Below are 25494 nucleotides of genomic sequence, written 5' to 3' on the forward strand. Positions count from 1 at the left end.
GATGCCAGGGAGACGGCAGGGAGAGGGCAGGGAGACGGCAGGGAGAGGGCAGGGAGACGGCAGGGAGAGGGCAGGGAGACGGCAGGGAGAGGGCAGGGAGACGGCAGGGAGAGGGCAGGGAGAGGGCAGGGAGACGGCAGGGAGAGGGCAGGGAGACGGCAGGGAGAGGGCAGGGAGACGGCAGGGAGAGGGCAGGAAGAGGGCAGGGAGACGGATGGCAGGGAGACGGCAGCGTCTTGAGGTGGACAGGAGTTGGAAGGTGTCTTCGGGGCTTCCATCCCGTGACGCCCTGATACTGTCCCCACCTGTTGGCTGGGCCTCCAGAGGCCAGTCGCGGGGAGAGACAGTGCTGAAGCTCAGAACGCCCTTGGATCTATTTTCCAACTTCCCTTTATACAGTTAAGAAACCAGGACCAGAGCAATGAAGGGATCCGCCCAACATCACTTGGCAAGTTAATATTACGCCGTAACTGGAGTCCAGGACTCCTGAGCTCCAGCCCAGCGTTCAGTCTGTTACGCCAGATCCATCCTGAATCCATCCTCTCATGGGCATTACCTAAAACAAAACTGAACCTGCTGGAGACAGACAGCCGCACAGAACTCCTGCCGCAAAACCAGGAGGCTCGGCTTGGCGGGGCGCTTCTGTTACCTGCGGCTGGGTTCAGCGCTGGAGAAGTGGGCAGCCAGAGGGAAGGCGGTGGCTTCTTGTACAGATCGAAGTCCCGATGGCGCCGGTCCCAGCTCCACCTCTCTCGATCCAGCACAGGCTTCAGCTTGTTAGCAAACAGCGCGTTTTCCCTCCACTCCTGGATCAGGACCAATAAGTTAGGGGGAAGGTCCCCGGAGACACCCCACCCGACACCCTGCTCCTCCCCGTGGACCTCGGTCAGCTCTGAGGCGGTGTAAATGGGCAGTAACTTGGGGTGATGGTCCCTTTCGGCGCTTCTATGGAGACCTGTCACTTGGAATCCACTGGTTGTGAGCCAGGCCTGGCGGGATTTCTTCTTGGCCTTTTTCTCTTCTTCTTCTGGATCCTGAGGCTCCACCATGGCTGAGAGGAAATTCTGTGAATATGTGAATCTTTTCCTCGGCTCCTGAAAATGAGGGCAGATGTGTGGATGGAAGGGTGGGGCAGACTTGGAGAGGGCCGGCTGAGCCTCAGGTCTCTGCGCAGGCGTCAGAAACAACTGAGGGCACAGTGACAGTTCCCAACGGTGTCAGTGGGGCATTCAGATGAACTGAACGGTGCGGCAGCCTCGGGACCTTCCTGTTATTGTCCCTTTGACAGAAGGGGCCCGCACCCTGACCGTGTACTGAAAGCCTAAGCCGAGGCTTTTCCTGCAGGGTCACAGCTGCTTTTCCCTGGCAGCAGCAACCTGCTCTCCAGAGGTGCGGAGCCTGCAGTGGTTTGCAGCTGGGAACATCTGAGCGCAGTGAGGCCCTCTCGGCTCACCCCTGCCCGTGGAGGATTCACGTGTGGTATGGGAACAGAATCCCCTTGCCAGTACCCGATCCCTTGCCACCCCCCCCCCCCCCCCCCCGCCTGGTTGGCTCCCACCCCCACACTGGAGATCCGCTGGTCAGAGAGGAAGGCATTCATGGGATTAGCCACCTGCCGTCATCCTGCCTGGAGTGTAAGCACACGACTGCTCCCCACTCTGAGCCTCTCACTCACCTTGGCCATCTCACGATACAGCTCCTTCTTGCCAAGCTCTGTGGAATTCAGAGTCTGAATACTGTAGTTATGGACAACATCCTTGGCAGAGGCTGCACTTCTAATCACCTTCACCACCAGCTTTGGAGGCTTCTTGCTAACCTGGTAGGCTTCCTTGATGTTTTTCTGAAGAAAGAGATTCCATCCGTTACCCGCACAAAGGCCCCTCACCACCAGCTACCTGCTCGTAGTCAGCTCTGGGACACGGCTGCAGTGCAGGGATCGATTCTTGGATCCCGGAGCTGCCACTTCATCATAGAGCCCTGCCAACGGGCCACCCAGTCCAGTCCCTGCTGTCTACAGTGGAATTCAGTGGACTAGAAACTTGGCATTTGCCTAAGGTCCCTGGAATTGGAACACATAGCACTTGGCCACAGTTTATGGCTCAGATGGTCAGAGATGGGAGAGGCTTGACGCTCTCACAGTATATACAGGGGAGACATGAACTAAAGCAGCAAGGACGGCCATCCTGGACCATGGCTGTGTGCGTGGGGAGTGTTACCCTCTTCTCTCCATAGCCTCAAGATGGTCTGTTGGCTTCCTTTGTGAATAAAAATAGCAAGTACCACATGATTTCACTCATAAGTGGAATCTAATGAACAAACTGAACTACCAAGTAAAATAGAGACAGACTCATAGATAGAGGGCAGGCTGACAGCTGTTGGGGGGGGGGCAGTTAGGGTTGGGTGTGTATGGGGGGGGGATTGAGAAAAAAAACACAAAGAGAGAAAAAACCTCAAAAAATAAAACAAAATTTAAAAAAATCCAATTATGATATACAAATTTCTTACAAAGATTTAAGTTACAGCCAATAATATTGTAATAACTATGCCAGATGGGTACTAGACTTATCAGGGTGATCACTTCATAAGGTATATAAATGTCTAATTACTTTGTTATACATCTGAAACTAACATAATACTGTATATCAACTATAGTTGAAAAATAAAAAACTCAAAAAGTAGCAATGAGGAAAGAGATAAAAGGTAAAACAGAAGGTTTCAGAGAAAGGTGGCTGAGACCCAAAAAGGAGAAAGAGGAAGAGTTTTGCTCTGAATTGTTAAGCACCGTGCAGCATAGCTTGCCTTGACTTTGGAATCTTCGAGGAATTTCTGTAAGAGAGCGCAAAGTGACCAAGGGAAGGACTAACTAGATCTGTGATTCACACGCAAGAGAAAAGTCTGTCTGGGAACAAAGGCAAAGGCAGGCGAGGGTCACCGGTAAGGGACAAAAATGCAGGCCTTTGAGCAGTGTTGAGAGACTACGCTAGGGAAGCTATGTCAGCTCGAATCCTGTCATGGCCCATGCGGAGCTTCAGTCAGAATGTTCAGTATGTCGTCCAGTTTTTCTGGTTGTCTTCTGGGAGGGCTGGTCTGAATTAGTCAGTCTGCTGTTAATAAAAGTAGAAGACCCTGTTCCTTCGAGACCCTAGAGCTGGTGGATGACAGCCTGGGGAGACAGATTCTTCCTTCCATAACACTCTTTCCTTCGAGTTTTAAGTTGAGGTTCTGACCAAAAGAGTGAAACGAAGACAGTGGTCACAGTTGCCCTGCATATCCGGGATTCTCCATCCTGAGGCTGAGCTGGCTGAGGAATACGGACTGACAGCCAAAGTAACTAGATGCCTGAGGAGCACATTCAATGTTTAAAAAGGCCACCAACTGAACCACAGAAGCCATATTATTGGAAAGGATGGGATAAAAATTTAAGATAAATATTAATAATAATTCTTAAAAGATCTAAACGACTATATTAGCAATGGTCTGCAAAGTTTCCTTTGAGAAATCAGCTGAGAGGGGTTTTTTTATAATTAAATTTATTGGGGTGACATTGGTTAAAAAGATTATATAGGTTTCAAGTGTACAATTCTGATACATCATCTGTATATTGCATTGTGTGCCCGCAACCCAAAGTCAAATCTTCTTCCATCACCATGTATTTGACCTTTACTAGCCCCCCCCCTTCCATCTGATATCCACCATACTGCTGTGTCTGAGATTTTGTGTCTTTCTTGTTTGTTCATTTGTTGCTTTGTTTTATATCGCACATATGAGTGAGATGAAATAGTGCTTAGCGCGATATTCTCAACATCCATCCATGTTGTTGCAAATGTCAGTATTTCATCTTTTCTTACCACTGAGAAGTATTTCACTGTATATATGCATCACCTTTTTTTTTTCTCTTTTAATTCTCACCAGAGGATATGTCTTCACTGATTTTAGAGAGAGAGGAAGGGAGAGAGAAACATCGATGTGAGAGAGAAACATTGATTGGTTGCCTCCTGTACGTGTCCTGACCAGGGATCGAACCCACAACCTAGGTATGTGCCCTGACCAGGAATTGAACCCGCAATCCCTTGGTGTATGACACGATGCCCCAACTAACGAACCGAGCCATCCGTCCAGGGTCATATCTTCTTTATCCAATCATCTAGCGAAGGACACTTCAGTTGTTTCCATGTCTTGGCCACATGACTAAAGCTGCAATGAACATAGGGGTGCATATATCTTTGCCAATAAATGTTTTCAAATTTCTCAGGTAGATACCCAGAAGAGGGATTTATGGGTCATATGGTAGCTCTATTCTTAGTTTTTTTGAGGATCCTCCATACTGTTTTCCATAGTGGCTCTACCAGTTTACATTCCCTCCAGCAATGAATGAGAGTTCCTTTTTCCACAACCTCTCCAACACTAAGGTGGTATCATGAGGTGGTATCTCATGGAGTTTTGATTTGCAGTTTCCTAATAGCTGATGAAGTTGAACGTCTTTTCAAATATCTGTTGGCCATTTGTATGTCTTCTTGGGAGAAGTGTACAGGTCCTCTGCCCTTTTTTAAAAATATATCTTTATTGATTTCAGAGAGAAGAAGGGAGAGGAAGAGAGAGAGAAGCATCAAAAATGATGAATAGTCGTCATTGATCAGCTGCCTCCTGCACGCCCCCAACTGGGGATCGAGCCCGCAACCCCGGCATGTGCCCTGACTGGGAATCGAACCCCGATCGCCTGGATCCTAGGCTGACACTCAACCGCTGAGCCACGCCTGGCCCAGCCCTCTGCTCATTTTTTAATTGAGTTGTTTGTTTGGTGTTGAGTTGTATGAGTTCTTTCTATATTTTGGATATTAATTCCTTGTTAGAGCTGTTGTTTACAAATATCTCCTATTCGATCGGTTGCCTTTTGTTTTGTTGGCGGTTTCTTTTGCTGAGCAGAAACTTTTTAGTTTGATACAGTCCTAGTCATTCATTTTTGCCTTCACATCCCTTGCCTTTGGGGTCAAATTCATAAAATCCTCTCTAAGACCAAGGTCCGTAAGTTTAGTACCTAACCTGACAAAGAAAATAGACAAGTGCAGGAAAGGTTTTCTGTATAAAGAATCATTCATCTGCAAAAAGTGACACTTTTACTTCTTCCTGCCTGGTTTGGATGCTTTTTCTTCCTGTTGCTGATGGCTCTGGCTAGGACTTCCAGAACCATGTTGAACAAGAGTGGTGAGAGTGGGCATCCTTGTCTTGTTCCGGACCTTAAAGGGAAAGCTTTCAGTTTCTCACCATTGAGCATGATATTAGCTGAGGGTTTGTCCTACGTGGCCTTTATTATGTTGAGGTACTTTCCTTCTATAGCCATTTTATTGAGTTTTTAAATTATAAATGGGTGTTGTATCTATTAAATGCTTTTTCTGTATTTATTGATATGATCACATGATTTTTGCCCTTCCTTTTGTTAATGTGGTGTATCACATTGACCAATCTGCATACGTCAAACCATTCTTGTGGCCCTGTAATGATCGGTTGACAGTCTTACGGGTGTCCCTTTGTAGGTGACTCTCTTTCTCTTGCTGCTTTCAACATTCTCTCTTTGTCTTTAAGTTTCCATTTAAAATATGATGTGTCTTGGTTTGGGATTTTCTAAACTTCCTGCACGTGTTTGTCTATTTTCTTTGTCAGGTTATGGAAGTATTCAGTCATGATTCCTTCAAATCAGTTCTCATTTCCTTGCTTTCTCTTTCCCCCTTCTTGTGCCCCTACAATGCAAATGTTGTTATGCTTGATGTTATCTCAGTGGTCCCTTCAACTATTCTTATTTTTAAAAATTCTGTTTTCTTTTTGCTGTTCTGATTGGGTGTTTTATGCTATCTTGTCTTCCAAATCACTGACTCAAACTTCTGCTTTAGCTTATCTATATTTAAAGACATTTTTTTTTTAATCCTCACCTGAGGATATTTTTTCCATTGCTTTTCAGAGAGAGTAGAGTGAGAGAGAGGGAGGGACGGAGAAACATCGATGTGAGAGAGACACATCAATTGATTGTCTTCTGCTTGAGTGCTGACTGGGACCAGGGATTGAGCCTGCAACTGAGGTATGTGCCCTTGGCCGGAATCAAACCCAGGACCCTTCAATCTGCGGGTGGACCCTCTAACCACTGAGCTAAACCGGGAGGGCTATTTAAAGACATTTTAAAGTAGAAATATCTGAGACAATAGAAACATAATTTTCTAAAATTCTGGAACAGTATTTCCAAGTGATGTCAACAAAATTAAGGAGAAATGGGGTTAGTAAATAAATTGTACAAACATATTATAAAACTCCGTACAGCCATATTATTTAAAAAATTTTAGAACCCCTTATTTCATGGCATTAACAAAATTATATAACCCATAAATGAATATGATATATTCATGTACTTATGTGTGTGTACATATGTAACTACATTGAGAATGTGGGATACAGGGGTAAGGGAAGACTGCTAATACTCTCAATATCTGAATTTTGTATAAGCATGTACCTAGGCCTTGTTTTGTAACTTGTAAGAAGTTTAAGGCAAATAATAACCAGAACATATAGTACATATAACACTTTACAGAATATGGCCAATGATATATACAGAGGGAAATGCATACCTTCTTATTAAACAAGAAAGAATAAAAATTAATGAAAGTCAACTTAATAAGCTAGAGAAAAAGGAGAAAATATAAGTTTTTAAATATCAGAAAAAGAAGCTGAAGCTCATAAATTAGAAAAACAGAAAAAGCAGATTGATAAATCCAAGAACTGGTTGTCTTAAAAAACACATACAACTAGAAGCCTAAACACTAATGAGATAAAACAGCCTCTTTTTGTGTTTTTTCATAAATAATGCACACATACAAGGCACACACATTTCTAAGGTCCTTTTTCTCCAGAGACTGGTGTGGGGATGTGGTAGGTGGCTTCATACAGACAGACCATGAGAGGACAACTTCAAGTCCCATCCTGGATGTTGGTGTTTTTGCCTTTTTGGTTGGTATGGGGTGAAGGAGGTTCTTGTTGGCCATTCAGGCCACATAACACCCAGCTTTAAATCTCTTGTGTTGCTTGGACATCTGATAATATCCATGCCCTTAGTAGCTTAAGATGCTACACACACACACACACACACACACACACACACACACGCACGCACGCACATGCACACACACAGTTCTTCCTTAAAGATGAACTCTGGGGCCAAGGTAAAGGTAATATATCAAAGAGCATTCCTTTTCACCTTTTGGGAGGACTGGGTATGCCAGGGTTATGAGTGAGTGCTTTTGGTGTGGTTGAGCCCTGCACACAGCACTTCTTGCCCATCCTGTATGGACCCCAGGGCAGGAGAGTAATACAGGCCAGAGGCAGATGCCCCATTCGAGATTTGGCCATATGCCCTATATCTCCCAGCATGTGACTGGACAGCCCAGGTCAGGCAAACACCTGGGATCCCTGACCCCAAAGAGTAGAGAGCGCCCACCTGGATCAGACTGTGATTCTGGCTTTTATTCCTCGACATCATAACGTTCCGCCACTGCAGGTACTTCTCCTGGTGAGCAAGGATCTCATAATTGAGGGTGGAATTCCGACTTCGAAAGTCCTCAAGATTGGAGGTAGGATGAGGCAGCATGGCCACAAAGTTCCCATCGGTGAGTTCTTCTAGTGAAATGGGCAAGCCAAACTTTTGGCTCAAGTCTTTGATCATGGCAGAGGAAGGCAGCAAGTCTCTTGTGATCACCTCCCTGAGCTTGGTGGTGTAATGACAGATGTAGTAGATCCTGGAACACAGAAGGGCCACCCTACTCAGCCTCACCTACCTGGCAAGATAGGCCCCACTGCACCCAGCCCGTATCCTGTGGCGCCTCTCTAGCATAGCGCCTGGCCTGAGCCTCTTGGCTACAGTGCACCCAGGGCTCGCTCAGCGCCCACACTGCACTCTTCATAGTCGGTCTCCTCTTCTAACCCCGGTCTGCTTCTCTTAGCCCTGCTCCTAGAGCAGGCACCAGAAAGTGGCCATTCTACACAAATGGAGGAGCAGGAGGCGCGCGCAGCTTCCCAGGGTGGGGAGTGCCCACCGCCGAGGGCCTGGGAAGTCACCAGTGCTGGAGCAGCAGCAGCCCCAGCAGCACGGGCAAAGGGGCGCAGTAGTCAGAGATCCAGATCTTTGGAGAATGGCTTTCTGAGGAATAGGGAGGGTAGAACAGGGGATCCTGGGAGAAGCAGACAGAAAAGCAGACATCTAGTTGAGAAAGCTGTTGGCCTGGTGGACCTGGGAGTTTCCCACCGCTCACTGGGAAAATGGGTTTTCACCAGTTTCTCATTCCTCAGGCTATGCTAGGATAGTCTCCAAGGGCAGCAGGTAGGTTCATGGGACATGTGTTTGAACAAACTGTTTTCATTTCACCAAAACATTTCTCAAACTCTCCCAGGAGAGCATGTGGAAGAGTGGAAATGACCCAGGCTCGGGGTCCCTTGGAACTGCACTCCACCCCTGGCTCTGCTTCTTTGGGCATAAAGAGCAACAACTGCACCTCAAAGGGTCACCGCACTGCCCACAGTCAGGTCGCCGCCACAAGGCAGCTGGCAGCTCCTGTCCCTGCAGCGGGCGCGGTGCGCACCTGGTCAGGGTCTGGAAGGCCTTCTTCATCACGCTGTTGTGGAGGTAGAGCGCCATGTGCTTCATGAGCTGTGACAGTGGCTTGAAGAGGTGCACGTGGTACAGGATGGTGTCCATGTCTGCGTAGAGGCGGTGCTGAAACAGCAGCTGAGAGTTGTAGAGCACCTTGTGTTTCCTGTACTCTGATTTGGTAATTCTGCAAAAGGAGGCCATGGGACAGGGTCTGCACCCTGCTCCGCGGGCTCTGGCACCACTGTTGTTCTGCTCTGGCTGACAGAGGTGGTTTTTGTTTTTTGGCTTGTTTAAAACCTCGAAGGGGAGGTTGGCTGTGAAAATGCTGAGACCAGCCTCATGTTGCCTGGGTCCCACTGCCCTTCCCTCACCCTCCACCCTGGTACTCACTTTTGCTCACTGGCTATACCAGCCTGGCTGTTTCTAAACGCAGCCTGCTATGCCACCCCCTGTGTTTGGCACACATAGTTCCCACGCCTCACTGAACCTGGTGAAGTCCATATGTATCCTGCACATACTGCTGGGGGACCTGTGTTGTCATGGGGTTTCCTCCATGAAGTGTGTGTTCCAGTATTTGCCTGTTCTCCTTTGGGACATTTTCACTGTTTTCTTATCGATTCACAGGTGTTTAATATGTTCAGCATACTAGCTCCACACACTGTAAATATATTTTTTCTCTGTTTGTGTTTTCACTATTTTTATGATGTTTTTGGATGAAGAGAAGTTATTAATTTTAATGTAGCCAAATCTATCATTATTTTCCTTTATTCTTTGTACTTCTGCCTTATTCAAGAAATCTTTCTTTATTCTGAGGTTGTGAATATATTCTCCTTTATTATTATCTAAAACCTTTAAACTACTGGTTTTCAAAAATAGATTTTTCTCATGAACTATGGGTAAGCCCAGGTAACTGTGGTCCAATTAATTGTACTGGGTCCACCAATAAGGCACTTTATGTCAGATGTCACCATTGAGAGAAACTGGGTATTGGGTACATGGAACTTCTCTATGATAATTTTGTGACTTATTATAAGTGTATAATTATTTCAAATAGGTTTTAATCCACCTGGAACTGGTCTTTGTAAATTACATGAGCCAGCAAATTAGGAAACCATTAGTGAATTAGGAATAAAGTGGAACTTCCCCAAATTGGTAAAAGATATCTATGAAAGCCTATGCCTAGCATAATATGGGAAAGACCCCATGCCTTCCACCAGAGATCAGAAACAGACAGGATGCCACCAGTCAGATATAAAATAATTCTGAGATCCTAGCCAGCACACTAAGGAAGTGAAGACATGCAATTTGGAAAGCAAGAGACTAAACTATCCCTATTTGCTGATGATATGATGGTCTATGTAGAAAATCCCAAGGAATCTACCAAAAACAAACAAACATTCCTCAAGCCAACAAGTTTAGCAAGGCTGCAGGATGAACAAAGAAAAAATCATATTTTTACATACTAGCAATGAACCCTTAGAAACTGAAATTAAAAAGACTATACCACTTAACTCAAAAATAAAATACTTAGATATAAATCTACCGAAACACATACTGAATGTGTATGTTGAAAACTACAAAATCCTAATGAAAGAAATTAAAGACTTAAATAAATAAACATACCATATTCATGGACTGGAAGACTCAACATGGCAATGATGTCAGTTTCCCCCAGATAATAAGTAGGTTTAATGATTCCTATCAACATTCTAGCAAGACTTTTTATAGATATAGACAGCCTATTGTAAAATTTATATGAAAAGGCAAAGAAACTAGAATAGCTAAAACAACTTTGAGAAAAAAGAATAAAGGGGAAGGAATCGCTCTACTTGACTGATTATATAGCCACAGTAATCAGACTGTGTGGTATTAGTGAGGGGATCGATACATAGGTCAATGGAACAGAATAGAGAACCCAGAAATACATCCATACATTTAGAACTCACTGATTTTTGATAAAAATGCAAAAGCATTTCCATAAAGGAAAATGTATTTTCAACAAATGGTGCTTTAGTAATTGGATATGAATTGGCAAAAAACAAACTAACAAAAAACCCCAAAACTAAAACAGAACACAAACTCAACCTAGGTTCCTGCTCAAGATGGAGATGTAGGAAGATCCTGAACTCACCTCCTCCCACAGACATGACAAATCTGTAGCTACATATGGAATAGTTTTCTCTGAAAAAAACACACAAAACCCCACAAACCCTGAAAACTAGCAAGACTGACCTCCTCTTCATATAGGTCTTCCCTTCAACTAAAGGCAATCAGTGCGTCTTGTTAGAACATCCAATTACCGAGCCCCGAGGAGCGCCGCACAGTAAACCCCGAGGAAACGAGCGAATGCACCCCTCTCACAGCAGACAGGGAACCCCAGGTTGGTTTTGAAAGATCTCCCCACTCACTCAGTACGCAGATGCCACCTACCGGCCTTGGTGGCTCTCCCACAGCCGCTTCAAGCCTTGGTCAGCCAAGCCTTCCAGAATGAGGAGGTGGGTCTTCCCATCCAGCAGGTGGAAGCCGGTGAGCACGTCCAGGTCCTGCCTTTCCTGGATCTTCACCCGGACCTTGAAGGCGGACAGGATCTGCCGGATGGTGGCCATGGGGTAGGAGTCCAGGTCGAGGGCTCTGGCATTGATCATGGTGATGTCCTGCAGCACGCTGTACAGGAGGGAGCTCTTCCTGGAGTCAAACACGAAAATGATGCGGCCAAACTGGGTGACGGCGAGGTCGGGCTCGGGGCCTGCTGCTGCGGCCTGCAGGGGCACCGCGATGTCTACCCGCAGCTTGAGCAGGGAGTTGGCCTCCAGGTAGTTGCCCATGGGCATTGGGCCGCAATGGAGGACATCTGTAGGGACCCTAAACCCCACAACTTTCCTGCTCCTGCTGTCCTGGCCGTGGTGTATGGGCTTGGACTCACAGCTGTGGATGGGGACAGCCAAGTTCAAGTACTTTTGGCCAAGGAGGAGGTCAGCAAAACTTACCCGGGCGATGCCATAAGGGTCCCACGTTTTGTTTTGGGATTCAAAGGGGTTGTTCTCTGTCTCTTTGGGAGAGATGAAGGCCTGGAAGTTGAGGTATGAATCCAGGGGGTCCTCCCCAAACAGGGTGGGCTTCCGGGAATACTCCTCTGACTTTCGGTCCCGGTCATGAACTTCTACCACCATGGGAGGGCCCTCCAGGTATTCCCTCAGGTCACTGGGGTGAATTGCCCCAAGGAAGATGACATTGATGTCCTGGAAGGAGACGCGGCTTCCATGGGGCTGCCCCTCAGTCTGGTGAACCGGAGCCTTATGAAACTGGTACCTGCAGTACACGGGGGTGCAGAGCCTCTGTGAGAGAGCCAGGGGACATCACGTCACTGGACTTCAGTGGCAGTCACTCTGTCTCCCCTCTAAAGGGCGGTGCCCAGTGCAGGGGCTCGAGTCCCAGTGCCACACTCACCCCCCAGCCACCCACCCCCCACAGCGCCTGCAGCCTGGGTTTCCTCATTCACAAAACACCAGCGAGACAGCCTGCTCTGCAAGGTCGTTCCCAGGGCTGAGGGACATATTTGAAAGCACCAAGATGGTGGCTGGCACAAGAATAGGCTCCCAAACTGAGTGCCACGAAGACAGGCCATGCGCCTTTTTCACGTCTATATTTCTAGCTCTTAGCCCAAGGTCAGGCAAAGGAACGGTGGACACCAGTGAACTGTATTTTCCAGACATGCATGGGAGGGACTGGCACAGGCTCATCTTTACCACATTAAGCATCCAGCTGGAAAGCTGCGGCAAGGGCAAGAGAGACTCAGAGAGGTCTGGGGCTTAAGAGGGCCTGGAAAATGAAATGGGACGGCGGGCAGAGCTGTGCGAGGCAGAAAATAGGGAACATGGTATATTTTCACGTGGTGCTAAGATTTTATCACCAAAAGATAACTGTTACACAAGTTTGTTGTCCAAACTCATATTTCAAGTGCCTTATTTATTTTACACCGATGCTGAACATTTATTTTAAAACAATCCTGGGTTGGCAGTGCTTCCAGGTTCCTGGAAGAAGTGATTAAGAAACCTTTCTGGAGAAATCCGCTTTCAACCTACGCCCCGAGGAATGGGTGGGAGGCTCCCTACGGGACAGAGTGGGGGGAATCGCCCGTTGATTTCTCTCCTGGCTCTGCCCTCAGGCGGGCTCAAGTTCCAAGGCTGAAATTTGGTGGCAGTGACAGCAGCTGGGCTGGCACCTGAAAATCTGAGAAGAGAGGAATCCTCTTTGGCCAGACAAACTGTGATCCAAAGAGCGTGCGGAGACGCCTCGTTATTGTTTTCTCTGTATTATATTTCCCCACAACCTCTTCTCAGAGGCAGACCCAGTCCCAGGAGGGGCATGTGGAAGTGGCAACACTAAAGCGACACCCTTTGAGCCAACAGACCAGGGAGGGGACTCCTTAGGAGGGGAGAGTAAGGAAAGGGGAGGAACCAAGAAAGGGGCTCCATAACTCTGTGTGTAAACTCCTGGGCTTATTCCCGAACTGCGCCGTCTGGCTCTGATATTAGGTAGCATACTAGAGTGTTGAGAACCAAACTGCAGGGTGGACCACTGCACAGGCTCAGGCTGGTCCCCGCGGGTGCACATGCAGGACAGACGTGAACATCACTGCAAAATCTTTGAAAACTGAACTGACAAATCCACTGCCCACAGGGGGTGGGTTGGAACCTGCAGCTTGACTCTAACTGAGTCTGTTGTCTAATAAGACAAAACTGCCAACATTCTCCATAAGATTTAAACAAGACTCAGAGTCTCATAATAGAATATTCCAAATGTCTAAGATACAATCTAAATTTACTTGATAGACAAGAACCGGGAATGTTGACCAATTATCAAGGGGAGAGACAAACAAAAGGTAGCAGCTCTGAGGTGACTCAAATATTAGAATTATCAGGTGAAAACTTTAAAACAACAATTATAGCCATGCTCCAAGAAGTAACAAAAATGCTCTTGAAACAACTGGAAGGTAGCCAGTCTCAGCAAACAGAAACTACAATGCGGGCCCAAATGAAAAATTTCAGAATGAAAAAATTCAATAACTGAAGTAAAAAATTCACTGGATGCTCCAAACCAACATGGAGATGGCAGAGAAAAGATAAGTAAGCTTTCAGATAGAAAAGATGTGATCTGAAGACACAGAGAAAAAAGATGGAAAATTACAAGGTAAAGAGAGCCTCAGAAACCTGTGGGACAACATCAAAAGGTCTGACATTTGTATCATCAGAGTCACAGGCTGAGAGGAGAAAAGATATTTGTAGAAAATATATTTCAAGAAATAATGCCTGGCCCTGGTGGGTTTGGCTCAGTGGCTGGAGGGCTGGCCCGCAGACTGAAGGGTCTTGGTCCCATTCCTGTCAAGGGCACTATCTTGGTTGCCCGCTGGACCCTTGGCCCAGTCAGGGTGCGTGTGGCCCAGTCAATCAGTGTGTCCCGCTCACATCAGTCTCCCCTCCCCTCCCCTCCCCTCCCCTCCCCTCCCCTCCCCTCCCCTCCCCTCCCCTCCCCTCCCCTCCCCTCCCCTCCCCTCCCCTCCCCTCCCCTCCCTCTGAAAAGCAATGGAAAGGATATCCTCTGGTGACGATTAAAAAAAAGAAAAGGAACAATGTCTGAAAATCTCTCAAATTTGGCAAAAGGTATAAATTTAGATTCAAGAAACTCAGTCTCATCAGGATAACGTCAAAGAAATACATGGCCAGACACATCCTCATTGAACAAGCCAGACTCTCTCTTCTTTAGGAAACACACTCGTATTTAATGAGCTTACTACTGAAAACTCCAGATGGAGACCTGGAAAAACCTAGAAGGTAGTATTGGCTATTTTTCCCCTTTTAAAATAGAAGACAAATGAACAAGACTTCTAAAAGCACTTTCAATGTGCACGAACGATGAATAATCAGCGTGAATCAATTGTGAGGCCCCTTCCTGTGTCCACGTCATTAATTAGTTAGTGTTTCTTTTCTTTCCTTTTCTTTGGGGGTGAAAATTAACTTTTGAGCCTATAAAAATTTTTAAGTTGTAACAATCTGTTAGTCTTACTTTTTCCTTCTCATTCTAGAAACTGGTGTGGTTTTATCATGTTCTTAATTCTTGGGACAACTTTCAAGACAGCAAGATAGTTTAAAATTACCTTTTATGTTGAAACTTTGAAATTGCTTGAGAATCCTGCGATGTTTGAAATATAGAATAAAATAATTACTACACGAGACTTCCTTTAAACATTTTTGCTCTTAATTAAGCTCTTAATTAAAGCAATTTGCCATAGAAATGACAATACTATGCAAAGCGATATACAGATTCATTGCAATCCCTATAAAAATACCAGCGGGATTTTTCACAGAATGAGAACAAATTATCCTAAAATTTATATGGAACCACAAAAACAACCCAAATAGCCTCAGCAGCCTTGAGAAAGAAGAACAAACTGGAGGTGTCATGATACCTGATATCAAAATATACTGTAAGATTATAGTAATCATAACACATGGTCCTGGCATGAAAACAGACACATAGATCAATGGAATAGAACAGAGAGCCCAGAAATAAACCCACAGCTACATATTCAACTAATCTATGAAAAGGAGGCAAGAATACATAAATGGTGTTGGGATACTGGACAGATACATGCAAAATATGAAATGAGACCATTTTCTCACACAAAAATAAACTCCAAATGGATTAAAGGTTTAAATGTAATACCTGAAACCGTAAAACTTCTTGAAAGAAACAGAGACAGTAATTTTTTTTTTAATCCGCACCCGAGGATATTTTTTCCATTGCTTTTCAGAGAGAGTGGAAGGGGGAGAGAGGGAGAGAGAGTCTCAGACAGAGAAACATCGATGTGAGAGAGACACATTGATTGGTTGCCTCCCACATGTGCCCCAACCGGGGTCGGGGACGAAGCCTGCAACCAAGGTTTGGGCCCTTGGCTAGAATCGAACCAGGGACTCTTCAATCCACAGGCCGATACTCTAACCACTGAGCCAAATCAGATAGGGAGGCAGTAAATTTTTTTTTTGACATCACTCTAAGCAATATATTTTTGGATTTATCTCTGCAAACAAAAGAAACAAAAGAAAAAATAAATCAGACTACATAAAACTAAAAAGTTTTTGCACAGTGAAAGAAATCATCAATAAATGAAATAACAGCTTACTGAATGGGAGGAGATATTCACCAATGATACATCTAATAAGGGGTTAATATCCAAAATATATAAGGAACTCATACAACTTAACACCCCCCAAATCTTCAAACAACCCAGATAAAATATGGACAGAGTGCCCTGGCCAGTGTGGTTCAGTGGTTAGAGCATGTTCCATTCCTGGTCAAAGGCACATACCTGGGTTGCAGGTTCAATCCCTGGCCCCAGTTGGGGTGTGTGCAGGAGGCAACCAATCGATGTCTCTCTCTCTTCCTCTGTCCCTTTTCCTCCCTCCCTTCCACTCTCTCTAAATAATCAATGGAAAAAATATCCTCAGTTGAGGATTAACCAAAAAAACAAAGCAAAACAGAGACCCTGAATATACATTTCTTAAAAGGGATTATACAGATCGCCAAGAGACATGGAAGTATGGTAAAGATCACTAATTATCAGGAAATGCAAATTAAAACCACAATGAGATATCACGTTATACCAGTCAGAATGGCTATTATTAATAAATCAACACACCACAAATGTTGGCAAGGATGTGGAGAAAAGGGAAACCTTGTGCACTGTTGTTGGGATTGCAAATTGGTGCCGCCATTATGGAAACAGTATGGAGGTTCCTCAAAAAATTAAAAATAGAATTAGCATATGACCCAGCAATTTCATTTCTGGGTATTAATCCAAAGAAATTAAAAACACTAATTTGAGAAGATATATGCATCCCTATGTTTACTGCAGGATTATTTATAATAGCCAAGAAGTGGAAGCAACCTAAGCATCCTTTGATAGATGAATGGGTAATGAGGAGGTGGTGCATATATATAAAGGAACACTACTCCAGCCATACAAAGAATAGAATCTTACTATTTGCAAAAACATGAATGAACCTAAAGGGTATTATGCTAAATAAAATAAGTAAGGCAGAGAGAGACAAATACCATATAATTTCACTTATATGTGGAATCCAAAAAAACAAAATAAATGAGCAAATAAAACAAACTCATAGATAGAACAAATTGATGGTTGCCAGATGGAAAGGGGTTGGATGTCTGGGTCAGAAAGGTGAAAGGGATTAGGAAGTACAAATTGCCAGTTATAAAAATAGTCATGGGGCAAAAGTGCAGCTCAGGGAATACAGTCAATAGTATTGTAATAAGTATGTAAGGTGCCAGGTGGGCACTAGACTTATTGGGTCATGATAACTTTATAAGGTATCTTAATGTCCAATCAATATTTTGTACATCTAAAACTAATATAATATTGTACACCAACCGTAATTGAAAAATAAATTTAAAAGTAAAAAATTGAAGGGAGAATTAGTGCACTAAAACATATAGCTGAATGGATTATCCATGTTCACACAAAAAGACAAAGATATTAAAAATATAAAGGAATGATTAAGAGGAAATGGAAGAGAATGTGATTAGATCTAACATACACCTAATTGGAGTTTCAGAAGACCATTACAAATAGAACAGCAGAAAGGTAAAAATAGAAAAGATAAGGACAGAGAATTTAGGAACACATCAGAGGCATGAATCCTTAGGCTGAAGAAGCACAAATATATCTCCAATCACTTAACCTTTTCTCAAGAAGCTACAGGAGGATGTGCTCCAGCCAAACCAGAGAGCAAACAAAGCAAGAGGAAGACATCGAATCCAGGGGCAGAGATCCCAGTAAGAGAGGGAAAAGGGAACTTCCGAGACAAACAGCAGTGCTCAACCTGGCTGGTTCAAAATAAGTGAGCAATGCTGCTGTAACAAGGAGGCCTTGGGGTTCCTTCTGAGGGGAGGATCACTGCCTGCATTAGAACACCTGTGGTGTAGTGGGTGACCAGAAGACTTGGTAGCTCCTAACCCAAGAAACCCAATCTCTTCTATGTCTTGCTGTGAGATCCTAAATGGTGAAATGGGAATGATTACATATCTTATGCAGGGCACTGGGGGGAAAAGAGATGACATGTAGTGGGGAATCTGCTGGGAAAAGGAGCTTTCAAATCAGGCTCACTCTTACCTTTAGTTCATGGATGGGCACAGGCTGAGATGGAAGGCAGGAAACACCTTTGATCTTTATGATCAAGGGGTTTAAGTCCTGCTTTTGCTCTTCTGACATGATAGGAACTTCTGTTTTTAAAGTCAAGAAACAATCTAAAATGTTAGCAGACTTTTTACTGCCACGGCTCACAACAGTTTGCCATCCTGGTGGGGGGATGAGGGATACACACAGCATTAGAATGCTACTCATGACATTCCCAAGACAAGCACAGGGGGATGAGGCAAGCTAAGACGAGCCAATGATAAAATTACAACAAAAAAGAAATCTTAAAAAAAAAAAAAAAAATTGGAAACACATGCAGATAGCATGTTATACACCAATTTCTCAAATTGTTTCCATAAATTCTCTAAGAGAATTTAATTCTTTAAATTTAATCTTCATGATCATCTTGTAATATAAGCAGTTCCTGAATCACCTATAGGATACAATAAGGAATACAGATAGTTGGGTGCCACCCTGAACAGTCTGATTTACTTGGCCCTCACATTGTAATTTTAAAAAGCTCCCCAGGTGATTGTGCTCTCTAGTACAGTAGTTACTGTCTATATGTGACTATTAAATTTGAAGTATATACAGTTTAAAATGCAGCTTAAATTTAAATTAATTAAAATTATATACAGTTTAAAATGCAGTTCCTTCTTCACATGAGTCTCATTTCAAATGCTTAGTAGCCATGTGTGGCTATGAGCTCCTGGACTGGACAATGCAGACACAGAACATCTCCATCACTGTAGAAAGCACTCGTGCGGAGTGCTGCTCCAGGCTATTACTTTAGGATAGAACACATTCAGGAACAAATCATGCTAATGTCTGTTTTGGTCCATTGTGTCTCTTTAACTGCTGGGGTCCAATGAGGAAGGCATAGATATTGATGTAGAACATAACTGATACATTTGAGCCAAGCTGGTTTTGCAACAGTACAACTAGAAAAAAGGGCAGGTGAATTGAGCCACTGCATGGCACATAGAGAGCTGTGAGAATACTTTTCTCATAAAAGTTGTCCATTCATTTCACCAGGTGGAGACATACTGGCGTACGGAAAAAAATACCAAAAGCTCCAGTTTTGCAGAGAGGGTTAGGTTCAAATCCTAGATCTGACTCTTGGTAGTCATGTGACCCACAACAAGTAAGAGGTTTTTTGAGGCTCAATTTACTCATGTGCAAAATGGGCACAGCTACCACCTTTCTTAGGGCTATGCACGTCGAGGTGCCAGGAACATTGCTTAACACATAGTACATGCTAAAAAAAAAATCAGCCTTATTCTTTTCAAAATGCTTGTAAACATACGTCTAGGGCATAGAGACACCCAGTCACGCATGCTCAGAAAGACTAGGCGCTTCCAAAGCAGGCTGTGGGCCAGCGTGTGCAGCTGTCCGCACGTGTGGGGAGCATCTCCTGGGGCAACCCAGCCCTTATTACACAGGTTAGCTGTCTGTGTTGTGCCTGGGGAAGACCCTGGATTGCCTGTGGCTGACCCTACTGGCTCCTCACGCGACAGCCAGCATGGGAAAGTCCGTCTTCCTTGATGGGCACTCCTGATCCCAGCTTCCTTTGCAGCTAAGGTACAGTTATGTAACTGCATTTATTCTATAGGACTAGAGGTAAGATCTTTTGAGGAGCTTCTGCAACAGATTTTTATTCCTTATGAAAAGAGGACCAGAAAAGGAAATGTCCTTCCTTCCTGCCTTTGGGAATTATCATGTGAGGACATGATGTTTGGAGCTGCAGCAGCCACTTTGTGACAGTGAGAATTAGGAGTTTCCCAGCACCTGTGGGACTGGACTCTGAAAGGACCTAAACTGAAATTTCTGCAGATTGGCCAGTAGAATGTGCACACTCACCCTGATGGCCAAAAACCCCCACAATAAATTAGGTTTGAAATTATTCTCTAAGGAGAAAAACAAGAGGACCCCTCCCCCTCCATATTACCCTTTTTAAAACAAAGTCACATAATTTTACCCAAAATATATTCTGAACTTTCCATCATCAAAACATGAGTTTAATGAATACCTACTTATTACTTATCAAACTGTAGAAAACCTAGTTTGTAACTTGTGATAGATCTTACAAAGCAAAACAATCAAACCCTTATTCTGCCACTAAGCTGTGTGATTTCCGGTAAGTTACTTAACTTCTCTGGCTTTTGATTCTTCACTGAAAAATATTGGTGAGAATGGTATCACCATCACCACCACCAGTTCACTGGGGGACCAGAGTTTGTCATGAGAAGTAATGATGGGACATTAGATACTGGTTCCCTTTCCTAACTCCCTTTACTAGATGTTTTGGTAAAAACCTGTAGAAACATGTTTATAAGAAGCAGCATTTGATTAGCAAAATTGTGACATTATTCTCACAGGTTTCCTTTGACTTTGAAATTGGACCTGGGTTCAAATCCTGCCTTCACACTTACTCACTATGTAATCTTAAAAAAGTGCGTGTAACCTCTCTGTGCCTCTGTCTCCTCCGTCTACAATAGAGATACAAACCCCCACTTTGCATGACATGAGGTAGCACAGAGCAGGGATTTGATCACCATGAGCGCCCTGTTTGTGGGCTTTCAGCCGCATGTGACCGACGCCAGGGCCGCGGGGAGGGACTGCGGTACCTGCGAGGAGCGGCATGACCGCCAGCTGGATGGAGAAGGCGCCCTGTGCCCAGTAGTCCGCCAGCTTGGGGTCGGCTTCCTCCTCCGCTGGGTACTTCTTTCTTTTCTTCTGGTTTTTCCTGCCCCTCTCCGCTTCCTTCCATTTAACTGGGAAATCAAAGGAGGGGAAAGGGCGTTAAGAGAAGCTCACATTCAAGCTGCCACATGTGAATGCACGCACACTGCAGAGGTTCGGGAAGGTTCTGGAAGCTCCTTGAAGGCAGAGGTTGTTCCTTGTGTGCTGCCCTTCCCAGCTACTGGAGAGGCATCTCAGTACTGGGCCAGTTGCCAGTTATATGCAGGGAGAAGTTGAGGGGTGTCCTGACTCCCCACCCGCTACTGCCTGAGAACGTGGGCAGGAGGGGCTGAAGTTCCCACGAGCTATTGGGTCCATCGCATAAAGGCCGTGGGAATGGACTAGAAAGCTCAAGCTAGATCCACCCATATGAGGGACTTCATAGGCACCAGAGGTGGCATTTCAAATCAACGGGAAGGAATGGACGAGTCGATTAATGATCTTGACTATCGGATCTTGACGATCCACCGGGAGGCAAATGAAACTATGGGACACCTCATGCCACATGCAGAAGGAACTGCAGGCCAAAGGTGGGAAACATCTCCGAAAGCATGAGAAGGGTGCACAGGAGACTCTACTGACATCCCAAGGAGGACAGATTTCTTAAAACATTGTCAAAGGTACAAACTAGAAAGGAATGGTTAACTGTTTCACCAAATAAAAATAAGTTACAGATCCCAGTCTGTGATGCTTATAGTGCATGCACCTGACCGCATAATTATCCAGGAGATGCACACAACGAACCTTGTTAATACATAAGAAAAATGTGAAACCCACCAGGAAAATAAGAAAAGAGATGAGGACAGACAAGTCATTCGCATGTTATCAGGTGAGCGTACGAGATGCCCTCCACCCCCCTAGGAGTCGGCAATTAAGCCCCTGGCTGTGCCAAGCTCGGGTGATGACTTGGGGCAATGGGAACTGTCAGGAGGGCGACCGGGTGCAACCCAGGGAGGAGACGCAGCACACTGAGCGGCGACGGTGCTTCACACGCCGGGCGACCGCGCTGGGCAACGCCCTACGCCGGCGATTGTCAACCTTTTTCATCTCATGGCATATAAACTAATCATTAAAATACTGTGGCACATGGAAAAATGTGTTATATTTTTTGCCTACCTGCCAAAAATAGGTATAACTTTGATTCATTCACACCAGATGGCTACTGTCGTGTTGGCTGCTGTCATTTTTTTTACTTGACAATCTAAGGGGAAGGAGGTCAGTGCCCCTGATTAAACAGTCAGGTGTTGGGTGTTTTAAAAATTCTTGCGGTACAGTGGTTGAGAATCGCCGCCCTAGACTCTCCTGCACGGGCACAAGGACACCCGCACAAGGATGCCCACTAGGGCAGTGCTGGTGGCAGCGGGAAACTGGAGACAAGCGCTGCCCCTCAGTGGGGGGCTGCAGGCGTGAAGGATGGTGCATCCGTCCCACAAGTACTATAGAAGTCGGAATAAAGGCTCTGGACTGACATATATTGACACAAACAAATCTCAGAAATTATAGTATTACCAGCAGATGAAATGTTCTTTAGTCCCCACAAATAAAGGTTATGGAAAGTTTTGAAGGAAATTGGAAAGTGCACGTAATGACACATTCATCTCAGAATACACAATTACGTATCCAGGATAACCTCATTTATGTTAAAAATCGTAGAAAAAAAGAAAGGAATTTGCCATATGATAAACCGATATCACAGGGCTTGTGCCGGGTAATGGAATTATAGATAACATCCCCTGCTTGCTTTATACTTTTTTATACTCACTGGATTTTCTAAAAATACACAGTTATAACTTCTACAGTTAGAAAGCTTTTTGTAAGCCACAAAATAGGCACAAATGAAATGAAGAAAAAGACTCCGCAACCCAGAGCAGGGGGTGCAGAGAGCGGGCCTGCTACGGCCGGGCGCGAGGGCACCGGCAGAGTGGCTGGTGGGCGGCAAGGACTCCGGCACAGCACTGCGGCAGCGTGACCGCCAACCCGTCGAGCCCTTTCCCCGCCAGAGTCCACAAGGGTCACCTCTACTCACCATGGAAAGGCTTTAAGAGTTTTCCAGCTTTTTCTGGCTTTCCTGGTTCATACTCCTGGTTCCATTCTTCATTGACCTGAATGCTTGCTTCAGACGGTCTTCTCTGATTTAAAACCAAACGTTTCACTTCATCTAGAACACAGGATAAAAGAGAATCATTGATTCGATTAGCCAGAAATACTCATTGAATACCTACCATGTGACAGTGACTGTCCTGGTGTTGGAGGTGGAGCAATGGATAAGAGGCAGGGCTCCTGACCTCCCGGAGCTGTCACCTAGGGGCCTTCTTCAAAACACCAGGAAACTCAAACCTCCACTGGCAATGGCTTCTTCCAAATAAGACCACTAAGTACTTGACATAGATTATTCCATTTCATCATTACAATGCACAGGACTGTCCCACAACAGGGAAAGACCAGGCCCAAAATGCCAATGCTGAGCATAAAAGCCCTAGACATAAATGAAAGATTAAACGCGGGAAGCCCTAAGCACCTGATGTCAGAAGGGCTCCCTGGGAAGTGAGGCTGCAAAGCCCGAGAAAGGCCAATTTTCAAGTCATGGAAAACTAGTTCTGATTGTGGCACTGCCATTTGCTTCAAGCAAGTGACAGTCTCAGAGGCTTACTATCAAATGAGAATGATGGTATTTCCCTGCAAGCCCCTGACAGCAGCGATAATACCGTATTCCTCAGAGGCACATTGCTTTTACCTTTCAATATCTCTAAAAATGGGGATGCACCTTTACAATGAATGCCATGGCATAGTTTATTATTTTTTCTAAATTCTCTATGGACGACGCACTCTCTCCTTTTTGCCTGTGCCTGGGCAGGGGTGGGGGGACCACTCTCACTGTCCCGCTCCAGGCATATGACCAGAGATAGTAGGTACATGCCCAAGGTCACCAGCTAGTTCAGGATGGAGACAGGATGGAATTTAGCTGTCTGACTTCAAAACCCGAGTCTTTCTACTCTTTCCAGCACCCTCCTTTGAGGGGAGTTAAAAAGGAGATTTTTCTGGGTTTGATATGATAGTGACATAGTAAGAGTCTAGAATGTCTACGTGAAAATGCTAATATGGTGTCTTGGGGTAGTGGGATTTTTAAAAAAAGTTTTCTCTTGTTTCTTGGTATCCTCTAAATTTTTTCAGTGAACACACAATACTCATTCAAGGAGACAGGCTTGGGGTGGGTGCCTATGTTGGCGCCACCCAGAGATAGGAAGTCCCCAAAGGTGGCAGAGGTGAAGGTGGTGGCTAATGTGCCTGCACACAGACACGGGCGGCACTTCCTAACACCCGAGCATGTTCTGGAGGGATGACTTTCCACTGACACAGAAACCAGTGTGAGCCCAGGAAATGAGGGGAAGGGGGGCGCCAGTTCTTCTCCTGTTACTGATGAGAAGCCACAACCCTTAGAAACATTTCAAATAAAACATGGATTCCTGACTTACCCAAAGATTCTGTATCTTCTAAACATCCAGCATTCTTTAATCGAAAATACCTGACTTTTTTTGAAACCTTGTCTGTAGTGTCCCAGAGCATCAAGGTTATTTTGTAAAAATTTATTTTCTTTAGTAATTCCTTTGTCACGTTGATGTCAAAATTTTGGGTCCATGACACCCAGACTTTGTCCCCTTCGTGCCATGGCTTCACGGTCTGTGCAGAAAAATAGCAAGAGACTTTCAGTGTGGGGGGCTCAGAGGCTCAGCAGTCTGGCAGTACCCACCACTGCCAGCCTTGCCCTATTGGCAGTGAAGCCGGGTCCCGCTCTCCACCTGTTTGGCTTTTGTATCTGGCTCTCTCCCAGGTTCCAAGTCACATCCAGAAATGAGTGTCATGAACTGGGGCTTGTCACACTTCTGGGTTCCTTGGGGAAAAAATTAAGTTAAAGCAATTACCTGCAAATAGTGTCCTGTACAGTGATTCTAATCCCAGCTGGGCCACAGGCAGGAGTGTGTGTGTGTGTGTATGTGTGTGTGTGTGTGTGTGTGCAGGCAGGCAGGTGTGCACACACATGTACTCACACGCACACAAAAAAAGAAAATTGCGGGAGCTACAAAAACTTGAAACAACAAAGAAATTATTAGGTAAAAATATCTAAGTAAAAAATCATTTAATTGGTATTATTAGGTCAATGCAGATTCTCATTGGGTAGGTCTGGGGTGGGCCCCAAGATTCTGCATTTCTAGCAAGTTCAAGGGGAAGTGAGGAAGTGAGTACACTCTATGTAGTATTAGGCTGTATGTTATATGTGAGGCTACACACACACACACACACACACACACACACACACACACACCTTTACTCCTGAATCCAGTAACACTTTGACCACCGCCGGAAACACCACCAGGTCAACTTTTTTAGGCTCTTTGTCATCTGGCAGGAGGAAATACTCAATGTGGTAGGTGCGGTGACCCTTTGCAGCAGGTTTGTCCATTTTAGGGTGTTTCTTGTGTTTTTCGACCAACCTGACGCATTTTCCTTTTGGACCTAGAAGATACAGATTTAATGAGTCTTGCTTTAACCTCGCACGGGAAGCAGACCTGTTTCCGCAGCTCCCGGGAAGCAGGAGCCAGAGGCCGTGGGAGGCTGGTGCGGCCACGCTGCTGGCCTGGCTTGGGGGCTAAGATGCGGGCCCAGCCCTCCTAGCCGGCAGGGGAGCAGGCGACTCTGGGCTAGGACCAGGCGCGAGGGTGCACAGTTTCAGTGCGTGACTCTGACAGTGTCTTCTCATATTTTTTCACCTTAGGCACTTCCTGTGCTTCGCCCTTGCCTCGGCAGTAAGAAGTATGTAAGAAAAAATCCCAGCACCCTATGATTTGTGCAACGTGGGCAGGATAAATAAGGTTCTGAAGAACAACAGAGGAGGCGGGGGAAACTCTGCCTCGGGTGT

General features: G+C 45.2%; 1 protein-coding gene across 1 annotated transcript in view; it reads right to left on the reverse strand.

The window, feature by feature from the left end:
• The window catches only part of CFAP92 (cilia and flagella associated protein 92 (putative)), a 33296-nt gene that overhangs the window by 3948 nt on the left and 3854 nt on the right, over positions 1-25494 (reverse strand). The window contains exons 3-12 of the mRNA XM_081135453.1: positions 24901-25091; positions 24053-24257; positions 22606-22737; positions 20465-20611; positions 17814-17998; positions 11057-11961; positions 8616-8810; positions 7478-7775; positions 1676-1840; positions 650-1094 (exon numbers count right to left, since the gene is read on the reverse strand). Coding sequence (XP_080991579.1) covers positions 650-1094; positions 1676-1840; positions 7478-7775; positions 8616-8810; positions 11057-11961; positions 17814-17998; positions 20465-20611; positions 22606-22737; positions 24053-24257; positions 24901-25091 — 2868 coding nt within the window. The remainder of the gene's footprint in view (positions 1-649; positions 1095-1675; positions 1841-7477; positions 7776-8615; positions 8811-11056; positions 11962-17813; positions 17999-20464; positions 20612-22605; positions 22738-24052; positions 24258-24900; positions 25092-25494) is intronic.

Source organism: Miniopterus schreibersii (assembly GCF_964146895.1).
Source record: "Miniopterus schreibersii genome assembly, chromosome: 4".
NCBI classification, from domain to species: domain Eukaryota; kingdom Metazoa; phylum Chordata; class Mammalia; order Chiroptera; family Miniopteridae; genus Miniopterus; species Miniopterus schreibersii.